This window comes from Typha latifolia, chromosome 4 (assembly GCF_019914945.1).
Source record: "Typha latifolia isolate L0001 chromosome 4, TyphaL0001v2, whole genome shotgun sequence".
NCBI classification, from domain to species: domain Eukaryota; kingdom Viridiplantae; phylum Streptophyta; class Magnoliopsida; order Poales; family Typhaceae; genus Typha; species Typha latifolia.
The window spans coordinates 12,798,415-12,810,676 of record NC_133089.1 but is presented as its reverse complement, the minus strand read 5'-3'; the positions used below and the strand labels follow the sequence as shown (position 1 = coordinate 12,810,676).

Here is a 12,262-nt window from a genome sequence, read left to right as displayed (position 1 = left end):
GAGAACTAATAAAAGAGAAATTTAATAGATTTCGAATAGTTTGTGGTATATAAGTATACTAAAATAAAATTAATGAGGCATATATTAAAATAGATGATAGTTTAGGAGATCTAAAATATTATAAGGATTTTTACATAATTACCACTAAAAACTTTCTAAATATTATAATTACCCTACATTTTTTAAATATCATAATTACCATCGAAATTATTTGTGCTTATTTGGAAATGTCATCCGGTTTGTTAAATCTAACTAATTATGATTAAAATATTACTTAAATTTTAACAAAAAAAAACTAATTTGCCCTTGCATAATTGTTTAACCTGATCTAAAACTACCCAATATTTTATATACCTAATGTCAAAATACAATGAAAAATACTTTCTTTTTTTGGGTACTCAATGATAAGAAGAGCATTTTAGTTATTTATGTATATTTATTAACTTTAATAATAATCTATTAAGGATAATAATAAACATTATAACAAACCCAAATACAACAATATATAAAAGACATAAAATTTAAAATATTAATATTATATTCATTATATTGGGACAGGTCTGGTCGGGTCATTAGAGTAATAATTAAACTCAAGAGCCAGCCTATCCCAATTATAAATCGGATCTCATAATAATAATCTAAATCTAGCCCGGCCCGATCCAATAAAACTATTTAATGTGAAGTTAAAAGAAGAGTTGGGCGGGTCGGATCATAGGGGTCGGGTATAGCAGTGATCCGCAGAAAACCCTGGCAATTTATTATTAATAATGCAGCCGGAGAAAGAAAGATATCTCTAAATAGAGTAATTAGTAATTACAGAGATCCCTAATCTAGGTTTAACCAACAGCTAATGCTAGATTTGACGTAATCCTCTACCCCACCACCCCGAATCACCCCCCCACTCTCCCCATAATCCCCACCCCTACCCCTTCTCCAAACCCTTCTCCCCCTCTCCCCCTCTCCAAACCCTAACATTCCCCCATCCATCCCCGATCCCGCCGCCGACTTCGCCCATCGAGATGGATCAGCAGCAGCAGATCGCGGCCCTTCTCGGCGCCGACTCCGCCCCGTTCGAATCCCTCATCACGCATCTCATGTCCTCCTCCAACGAGCAGCGCTCCCACGCCGAGTCCCTCTTCCACCTCTGCCGCGACCAACAGCCCGACGCCCTCGCCCTCAAGCTCGCCCACCTCCTCCACTCCTCTCCTAGCCTTGAGCTCCGCGCCATGGCCGCTGTCCTCCTCCGCAAGCTCCTCACCCACTCCTCGTCTTCCTCTTCCTCTTCCTCCTCCGATGCCGAACTCTTCTGGCCTCGCCTTAACCCGTCCATCCAATCCACCCTCAAGTCCCTCCTCCTGTCCGCCGTCGAGCGCGAGGCCACCAAGTCGATTGCCAAGAAGCTCTGCGACACCGTCTCCGAGCTCGCCGCCTCGCTCCTCCCCGATGAGGCCTGGCCTGAACTACTTCCCTTCATGTTCCGCGCCGTCACCGCCCCCGACTCCCCTGCTTTCCTCCAGGAATCCTCCCTCCTCATCTTTTCTCAGCTCGCGCAGTACATCGGGGATACCCTCCTCCCCCACCTCCCTACTCTCCATACTCTCCTCTTCTCCTGCTTGTCGACTTCCGCGTCTGCCGATGTCCGTATCGCCGCGCTCTCCGCTGCCATCAACCTAGTTCAGTGCCTGCCGTCCTCCTCCGACCGTGACCGGTTCCAGGACCTGCTGCCTCCGATGATGCGCACCCTGACCGAGGCGTTGAACTCTGGGCAGGAGGCCACCGCGCAGGAGGCGCTCGAGCTCCTCATCGAGCTCGCTGGCACCGAGCCTAGGTTCCTCCGACGCCAGCTGGCAGATGTCGTCAACGCCATGCTGCAGATCTCGGAGGCGGATGGCCTCGAGGAGGGCACGCGTCACCTCGCCGTTGAGTTCGTCATCACGCTCGCCGAGGCTCGCGAGCGTGCCCCCGGGATGATGAGGCGGCTGCCACAGTTTGTGGGAAGGCTCTTCGCTGTGCTCATGAAGATGCTGCTGGATATTGAGGATGAGGCGGCGTGGCACAAGGCCGAGACTGAGGATGAGGATGCGGGGGAGACAAGCAATTATGGTGTTGCGCAGGAGTGTCTAGATCGGCTATCGATTGCGCTCGGTGGGAACACAATTGTTCCTGTTGCTTCGGAGCTACTCCCTGCTTATCTGGCTGCGCCTGATTGGAAGAAACACCATGCTGCTTTGATCACTCTTGCCCAGATTGCAGAAGGCTGCTCTAAGGTGCCAACTTTCTGATCTTGACGAAACTAAAGATTGTTTAAACACATTTTTTTTGCTCTGTTTCAATTTTTGAAACAAATTATATGGATGCATCTGCCTTTCAATGCAGGTTATGGTTAATAACCTGGAGCAGGTGGTGAATATGGTCCTTGGCTCATTCCAAGATCTCCATCCTCGTGTGCGCTGGGCAGCAATCAATGCCATTGGGCAATTGTCAACAGATCTAGGTCCTGATTTGCAAGTCCAGTATCATCATCGCGTGCTGCCTGCATTGGCTTCAGCAATGGATGACTTCCAGAATCCTCGTGTACAGGCAAGTCATTCTATTCAGTATAAATTTACAGTATGATGTATCTCTTGCAATTCACTTTCAATAGAGAGGTGCAAATCTTCCACTGCTGTGACATATTCAAGCATGTTTATTTTACAGGATATCATCAGGATATTCAATAGAACATTTAATATAATATCACTCGCATTTGATAGAGGTGCACAGTGATTATCTTTAGCTTGATATCTACATCACCTGAGATATACGAAATTAATGTTTCTATTATGTTGAAGATCCAACGTCAAGCATTTTTACCTTTTTTAGATACTTTATGATATGTTGCTTAATGCAACTTGAACTTACTATGTAATCTTTTACATAATTGTTTATACATGGAGTTCTCTTATTTATTTATTTAGACTATACTCTAAACAATAGCTTGTGAGAACCTTCAAAGGTCTTAATAATGAATAACATAGGCAAAGAATTTGTGCATATAACATATCATATTTGACAAATAAAGTACCAAGAAACTTACCAAACTCCTCAAGGAAGGGAAGGACATGGAATCTCTCAGACTTATAGAAGTTCAGCCTGTTTGATATATTTGTGGAGCCTTCTAATATGATGGATTTATTAGAAAAATTGCAATTGCATATAAGCAGAAGCACACAGCATGATGAAGGTCCTTATTAAAATTGGATCAATAAGAGTTTGTCTTTTGATGAATCAGATGGTTTGGAAGCAAGGTTATCTGTATAGAGTTGGTAGCTGGTTAATGTGGAACCATAAGAGCTAAAATTTATGAACTGGTATATGTATGATGGAGGCTTTAAAGGAAATCGTAGGTAAAAAATTAGAGGCTCACCTTCTCTTAAAATAGAATACTGATCCTCTTCTCTTTCTAGAAGATGTATTAGAAAAATTAAGGTAGTGTTTAGCTCCAAAAGCTATTTTGGTGTTCATAGTCATATAAATCATGCGCTTGCATTATTTTTTTTGACAAATTGGTTTCCATGTAGACTTTCCTAAAGGTTGTCAAAATGATAGGATCATAATTCATAAGAGTACCATGGAATTCAGTAGATAAGCAGACCAAAATGTCCCTTGTTCGTGGTGTTTTCAGTAGTAAATCTTTACACTTTTACCCTTTTGTTTTTGAGCTATCTTTATACAACCTAACCATTAAGTGGATCCGTACTGTCAATCATCGTATTCTTAATTAGTGCTTCAATCGATTGCATGAGATGACTTGAAAAGTATTGTTTTTAGGCAGAAATAAAATCTCTTAGTACACCAAAAGGATTACGGAAGACTCGGTGGAACTGAATAAGGCTGCATCTTAAAGAAATCTATTCCTTGACTATCAGTCTTTTCCCTGAATGATAGAAGTAACTGCCAGTCAAATTTCTTTGTACTATTAAGCCGACCTAATATGAAATATTTCTGATATGTTCTGATGTAATTTTCAGGCGCATGCAGCATCGGCAATTTTGAATTTTAGTGAGAACTGTACTCCAGATATTTTGACTCCTTACTTGGATGGAATAGTTAGCAAATTACTTGTGCTACTGCAGGTACATCTCCATTTCTGTTATTGTAGTTAATTGTACTTTGTCTTTGAAATTGTTGCTGTTTTGGTTCTGAAATGTTGCAACTTTTGTCATTTAGAATGGGAAGCAGATGGTGCAAGAGGGAGCTTTGACAGCTTTAGCATCAGTTGCAGATTCATCTCAGGTATGTGCAACTGCTCTACTGGTTGAGCTGTTCCTTTTCTTACATTTAACTGATACATATTTTTTTTCAACCGATTTCATTCTCGTCCAGGAGCACTTTCAAAAGTACTATGATGCTGTTATGCCATACCTCAAGACTATTTTGATGAATGCGACTGATAAGTCAAATAGAATGCTTCGTGCCAAATCCATGGAGTGCATTAGCTTGGTTGGAATGGCTGTGGGCAAAGATAAATTTAGGGATGATGCTAAACAGGTATGTAGCTAAGAATGTCTTAAGTTTTATTTAATTATGCTTCATTCTAACAGGTTCTCTGCATAGTCACGTTTGTTCTATATTTGTATTCTCAATGATCCACTAATTTTGTTATTGCTTGAAAATGAACTTTATAAATTTTGGATGTTCCATACGTTTCCTCTTCAGGCAAATGTTATTGCCATACATTATTTCCTATGTGATCCTCAATAAATAACTTTTGCATTTTCGTATGAGCTTGTAAAGCTTCTTATGGTAGATAAAATTTGTAACATAAGTTTGGGGATGGGAGATGGATGCTGTGTTAGTCAGAAGGATTTTGAAAGATCTGGGAACTTTATCAATTTGCCTTATATTTGCATGAACCATCAAGAGTAGATTTTCTGACAGGCCAATTGGTCTTCTATGTTTCTTCATGGCCTCTCCTCTGTGCAAACTCACCTTTTCTGGCCAATTTGGCTCCTGTTCTTGTTTGGTTGGTGTTTAGGATTATATGCAGTCATGCAGTATTCTCATCTTTTGGTGCTTGAAGAATGATAAGTGTAATTGTTGGTGTTACTGTTAAAATGATGAGTCGCTGACTCAATGTGAGTTGCACTAGTTCACTTTTGATATTTGATGATCAAGTTAGTAAAGATGTTATAAGAAGTAACTTCTGATTATATTACTTGATGCGGTAGGTTTTTGTAGATTTTACTCTTAAATCAATGTCAAGGAGTTATATCAGTATTAGGTGCTTATCAAGGAGTTATTTTTGGTATTCTCACTTCCCATTTTCTTGGCTATTGTTGGTTGTGTTGTTGTAGGTGATGGAAGTGCTAATGACACTACAAGGATCACAGATGGAGACAGATGATCCTATAACAAGCTACATGCTACAAGTACACTCAAATTCCCTGTGCTTACTATATGAGCTAAAGTTCGATTAATATCTTTGCTGAGATGTTATTCTGTGTCACAGGCATGGGCTAGGCTCTGTAAATGCCTAGGCCAAGATTTTCTACCATACATGAGTGTTGTCATGCCCCCGTTGCTCCAGTCTGCTCAGCTAAAACCAGATGTAACCATCACTTCAGCCGATTCAGATGATGATATAGATGAATCAGATGATGATAGGTATATTTTCCAATAAATAAGTATCTTGCACTGTTCACTGCACGCAACATACTATTTGCTGTTATGAATTGCTCTCATTTGACGACATGATTGTTGTTTCTGATTTTATTACTGCATCTTCTCATGCTGTCATTCCCTTCTTAACTGGTCATACACCAATATCGAGGACCATATTGTATTCAACAAAAACTAAATGTAAACTTAAATCTTTCATTCGACAACACCTTGATCAATACTTCAAACTTGGAATACTTTGATCTACTCTGCACATGAGATCTTTTTAAGTAGTCTAAAGTAGGCTTAAACAACCTGTGAATAGGTGATGCTTACCAGTAAAGAATCAGATCCAAACAGATAGAACTCAACAGAAGTTAGGTTCCTATGGAACAAAGCAATCTACTGTGAGTCAAGTGCATCTTAATTACTATAGAAAATAGTGGATGTTGAAATTCCAAGCTGATCATGTCCTTCAAGTTAAGGTAGTGGTATACTAGTCCTTGATAGCAGTATACCTACCCATCGATATGCACTAGATGCTACGAGTCATGCCAATTCATGGTGCCTCTGTGTTTCTGATCTTTACTGTACTAAATGCATGTGATGATGGAGGTTGGTTTATGCTGTGCTTCTGACCATAGGCAGTGATCTTATAGTTGGTAAGTTGTGCAGTAGTTTTGTTCCTGATGCGTCCATGACAATCTTCTCCTTTAAGTCCTTCGAGGAGTCTTAGTGTCAGGGTTCACTGGCGTACAAGAATGTCAAAGCAAATGCATCTGTCTGTCTCTCTCTTCTCCCTCTTTCTTTTCTCTGTGCCATTATTATGGTGACTTAAATGATATTATTTTTCCTGACTATGAATCTAGGCTTTGTACAAAGAATATAATTGGTAAATCATGTCTCCACCTTTAAAACTATTGTAACACATACATTCTTCTAACTATCTAGTCTACAATTACACAGATGGTGGGAGCCTCAAATTATCTTTCATTGTCTTGCTGTGAGATGTAAACTTTTAACTTGAGCCTTGTTTTCAAAACTCTAGTTTTTTTATCCTTGTCCAATATATAATCAGACATATGCTTCATGGATCTTATTTCTAGTTATATAGATGATAAGATCATTAGAGTCAGTTTCTTGTCCTTTATTTAGAGAAAAGTGCAAGGCAGGACTATTTATTCCATAAGGTTCACCCCATGTATATATGATCTTCTTAGATGGTTATCTCAGTTCGTAATCCTATGTTCAAATTTTTCCCAGAACTAGCTGTTTTGGACTGCTCCTAGAGAACTGTTGTTCACATCTATTTTGCAAAAAGATGGTAGTAATAAGAAGAGAAAGGAGAAAGTAGTAATTGGAACTTCTATGGTTTATTATCATGCAATTTAGATAAATGAACTCCTCAGAGTTAAAACATTGATAGTACAAATTCATTATTGTGGCATTCATGAGTTAGTGCTAACTCCTGCTCAATGCTTCAAATATAACGCAGTATTGAGACAATCACTCTAGGGGATAAAAGAATAGGTATAAGGACTAGTGTTCTGGAGGAAAAAGCTACAGCATGCAATATGCTTTGTTGCTATGCTGATGAGCTCAAGGAGGGGTTCTTCCCATGGATTGATCAGGTGGGTTGTGGTTATCTTTCCATTTTATTCTATTGTTTTTCGCCCTTAAATGGCGACAACTAAATAAATTCGAAATTATTTGCAGGTTGCTCCCACTTTAGTTCCTCTCCTTAAATTTTATTTCCATGAAGAAGTCAGGAAGGCTGCTGTCTCAGGTATTTGTCCATTAAACTTTTTCTTAGCTTTTGACTTTGCTAGTAGCAGTTAGCACTCGTTTTACTGTGGCATCGGTTTTCTCTCTCAGCAATGCCAGAACTACTACGGTCAGCCAAATTAGCAGTAGAGAAGGGGCAAGCTCAAGGTCGCGATGAATCATATGTGAAACAGTTGTCTGACTACATAATTCCAGCTCTTGTTGAAGCTTTGCATAAGGTAAGTGTAACATGCTAGCCAAATGCTTTTAACATCTTTTTTTTTTTTTGTCATATGAATTTTTATTTGGCCTAAAGTTCTGTTCATTGGATATGTTTATAGGAACCTGAAACAGAAATTTGTGCAAGCATGTTGGATTCATTGAATGAATGCATGCAGGTTTGTCTTTTATTTCTGGAGCATTTCTTCGTCAATAATATCTAGATATATCTTCATACTAATTTTCTATATTATCTCATGCTAATCATTACTTGATAATATCTGATTTAAAAAACTGCATTTAAGTGAGAATGCAAATTGACATTCTGGAACCTATCTTAAGCTAAGAAATTTAATTACTTGTACCATCAGACAAATGTATATGAGGGCTCAAATGTCAAACATGAAGTATGTATGCAAATATTGCTTGAACAATGTTAGCTCTGAAATGGCCATATTTTATTATTTAGGTTAAGATTGTTGGCTATAGGAGTCTCCTACACCTAGCTATGAACTTACCGTCTGATGTCAGAAACTTGCTAAGATTTGTGGTGGATGTATCTCCAAACAGAATATTTGGATTTTCAAGGCCTGAACTTGCATCTACTATATGGATCATGGACTCCTTTTTTACCTATATATACAGTTACCTGATTAACACAACTCAAATTTTCTCAGTCAAAATTAGTCAGGCTTCCTATATATGTCGACCAGTTCAAAATAGTCTTATCAATAATTTTCTTTCATTTTGCTTCATTTAGCTGTCAGGAATGCTTCTTGGTGAAGGCCAGGTCAGGTGCATAATTGATGAAATCAAGCATGTGATAACAGCAAGCACAAATAGGAAAAGAGAAAGAGCAGAAAGGACCAAAGCAGAGGATTTTGATGCTGAAGAAGGTGAATTACTTAAAGAAGAAAATGAACAAGAAGAAGAAGTCTTTGACCAAGTAAGTTAACTAATATACCCAACTTATTGTATTTTACGGATGTCTGGCAATTCATGAGACTTCATCTCCCTACTACCAAGATCTATAAATCATGTTTGTGTAACTTCGTTTTAAATCTATAAAATGTTTATCATTTGTAAATGCAGGTTGGTGATTGCTTGGGCACACTGATCAAAACCTTCAAAACTTCTTTCCTTCCATTTTTTGATGAGCTTTCTATATATATAACACCAATGTTGGTAAGTCTGCATGAAGTACAACATTTATTTTATAACTTTGAATTGCTTGTCTTACCTGCTTTATTTAAGTATTGGAGAAGTGGAGACTTCTTTATTTGTTCCGGGGATATTTTGTTGTTGTTGGTACTGTATTACAGTGTACTCTTTTTCATTTTGTTTTGTTTTTCTTTTGACACATTCTCCATTATGTAACTAAAGCTGATTCAGAGGGTCTTTTGAGAGCAAGTGGAGATTAAATATATGATCCTTCTAGCAGTCATGTGGAATAGAGTTACAAAGATTCCTTATGCAGTTGGAAATTGTAAATTAACATCATTTTTTAATGATGTCAGCTGTTCGTCACGGTCTACATAAGTAATCTCTTATTTTGCGTACCCTCTAAGTACCATTTGACATGAATATTTTGGCCATATCTTTTCAAAAGTTCCTATAGTTTTTCATTTTGCAAGTTTGTGTATACAAATACTTTCTGTAGGGACTGCGATATTTCACAGTTTATTCATTTCTTTTATTTGAATAATGTTTTAGGGCAAGGACAAAACAGCTGAAGAGAGAAGGATTGCCATTTGTATTTTTGATGATGTTGCAGAGCAATGTCGAGAAGGAGCTCTTAAGTAAGAATTATCTTTAAATATGTTAAGGAATGCCATTTAATTTTGGTAACTCGTCTCTGATCCTTTATTTCTGTCCAATAATCAGGTATTATGATACATATCTTCCCTTCTTACTAGAGGCATGCAATGATGAAAATGCAGATGTTAGACAGGTTAATATCACCCTACTACCACTAATTCCATGTCCAGTTACCATCTCCGTATCAATTACTACTACTAGATTAAGGAGAAAAGGTAAAAGAAAAGTTTTATAGATCCTTTAATCTTTAGTCGTTTTTATTTCAGGCTGCGGTCTATGGAGTCGGAGTTTGTGCTGAGTTTGGTGGTTCGGTATTCAGACCTCTTGTTGGAGGTATACCTAAGTTGTTATATTTTAGATTTAACTCTTGGCTTTTCAATTCTTTTAACAATATTTTATGTCGGTTGTGCAGAGGCTCTTTCTAGACTAAATAATGTGATTAGACATCCCAATGCACTGCATTCAGATAATGTAATGGCATACGATAATGCTGTTTCTGCTCTTGGAAAAGTATGCCTATTCCATAGGGATAATCTTGATGCTGCTCAGGTAAAGCATTGCCCATGCTTAAGAAAGAAATTTGTATTAGTTGAATGAGATCCTATTGGACTTTTTCACTTATTATTTAAATTAAGAGCCTGTATAAATGTAAATCAATATTTAACATTCTCATTCTATTACTTGTGTTACATGACAAAGTTGTTGTGTACTTTTCTCAGTTTACTGTCCCTAAATGTTCTCACTAAATGCAAAATTGATGCATTACGGTAGCTTATTTTTGGTAAGAGCTAGCTTTTCTGAATAGTTCTTGATAGAGTCAATACAATTTTTTTTCTAGATTTATTGTAGCATTACTGACCTTGCAACCAGTAAATGATCTGAATCGCTTGGATGTTTTAGTAGCAATCTAGATTCTAGAAAACCTAGAAATATGTTGAACTAGTTTGTTTTTTCAGGTACTTTGTCTTTTTAGTGATTGTAAGGTTAGTGGAATAAATTCCTATGATTCTTCATGAAATTATTTGCTAGTACATTATTTATTTGGTTACTTCTTGCATACTTGGATAATGGATTCCCTTTTCAACTACTTTTGTGTCTTTCTTGCATGGCTTATTTTTCTTCCTGATGTCTTTTCTTTGGTGTCGTTCTCTGGTAATCTAACAAAGTAATTCATTTATATGAAGATGTGCCGGTTTATTTTTCTCTTCCCACTGACACTGTCCCTTTGACTATAATTTCAGTGTCAATGTCATATACAATTCAGTCATATCACTGCCATAAGTAACTTTCATTTTGAACAGGTTCTTCCTGCTTGGTTGAGCTGCTTACCAATAAAAAATGATTTGATAGAGGCTAAAATTGTGCACGACCAGTTCTGTTCAATGGTTGAAAGGTAATTTTAATTTAGATGTGTAATTTGAGTTTGATCAATGTACATTGTTCTTGTATTTGCCGTTCAGTTTTTTTACCTTTGTATGCAACATGATTTTTCCTAGCATGATTTTTTGACATGTGCAGGTCGGATAGGGAGCTTTTGGGTCCTAACAATCAATATCTCCCAAAAATCGTTTCCGTTTTTGCAGAGGTACTCTTTATTAATGGACATCTCTATATAGTTACTTTCTTCTTGCACAATCATGTCTTCTAGAGGTTAACATATCCGAAGTAATATTTACCTTGCAAAATTTGATAATCTTACTAGATTTTCCTCCATAATATTCTCAAGTTTTGATCTATTTTAATTTTCAGTTTTTTAATCAACATATTATATATATATATAGGTATTGTAAGATATGGATGCTTCTGCCAGTCTTCCTTCATAATGCCCACCCGTATCTCTTAACATTGGCCTCTGCAATTGCGACCTATCTTTCAAGACATTGGTTAGGATAACTACTTGATGAGTCACAATATAAGGAAACGTGAAGCAAGTCAACTTGTGTAGTACCTCTGTTTTCTTAACACAAGCCTCCTGCATGTCTTTCCATGAGCCACTTAGTTGTAAATCCATACTGGCTTGAAGTGTAGGTTCAAGAGTCACTGTTAACCAATAAATGAGCTAGTTACTGAGTTGGTTCTGACCAGGAATATCTATAGTAAGATAAGGCATCATCTAAGCATTTAACTTTCTATTTACTATCAAGGTTATTAATGCAGGTATAACAGTGTACCCAGATTGAGATAATCATTTTAAGCAATAAGCATGATAAATTGCTTTTTGATCTACTGATACAACGAACAGGACTGCCTGCCCTAATTTTTCTGAGCGGTATGTTTTTGGTACTTAATCATGATTTCACTTCTTTGCATGTAGATTTTATGTGGGGGCAAGGATCTGGCTACGGAACAGACTGCTAATAGGATCGTCAATCTTTTGAGGCAGCTTCAGCAGACAATGCCTCCAGCTGTTCTCGCATCAACCTGGTCTTCCTTGCAGCCCCAACAGCAGCTTATTCTGCAATCGGTCTTGTCTTCGTAGTTTACTCTGGGTGCCATTGCATTAGTGTGCGAGTGCTATCCTGGTCCATTTGTTTTTGTCATTATCCATTCTTTACATCTCAGATGGGGTTTTATGCTGTCAGCAAGTGGGATTGTTCACGAGAGTGCAAGCTTCTGTGGAGATGAAGCTGAGGCATTGCTGTAGAATATATAGTTGCATTCTGTAATTGTTATGCCCGTGAGCTTCGTTGAAGGTCTTTCTATTTAAAATCAGGCATGGAGGGAAAAAAAAATTTGTATTGTATCAGTTTTGATTCTTGGTGTCCCGAGTTTGAGAAAACATTGAAGAACATTATATATAAGTTGCTTGTGATATTTATAA

At 37.7% G+C, this 12,262-nt stretch overlaps 1 protein-coding gene across 1 annotated transcript; it reads left to right on the top strand.

The window, feature by feature from the left end:
• The first annotated feature begins 929 nt into the window (after positions 1–929).
• Positions 930–12,262, top strand: LOC140786424 (uncharacterized). Its single transcript, XM_073134842.1, has 20 exons — positions 930–2,267; positions 2,377–2,580; positions 4,011–4,115; positions 4,210–4,275; positions 4,366–4,530; positions 5,337–5,411; positions 5,492–5,646; positions 7,136–7,271; positions 7,357–7,426; positions 7,516–7,643; positions 7,746–7,802; positions 8,384–8,569; positions 8,716–8,808; positions 9,337–9,422; positions 9,508–9,574; positions 9,708–9,774; positions 9,854–9,990; positions 10,743–10,834; positions 10,960–11,026; positions 11,756–12,262. Exons 1-20 carry the CDS (start codon positions 1,020–1,022, stop codon positions 11,918–11,920), a joined length of 3,369 nt encoding a protein of 1,122 aa, XP_072990943.1. The 5' UTR covers positions 930–1,019; the 3' UTR covers positions 11,921–12,262.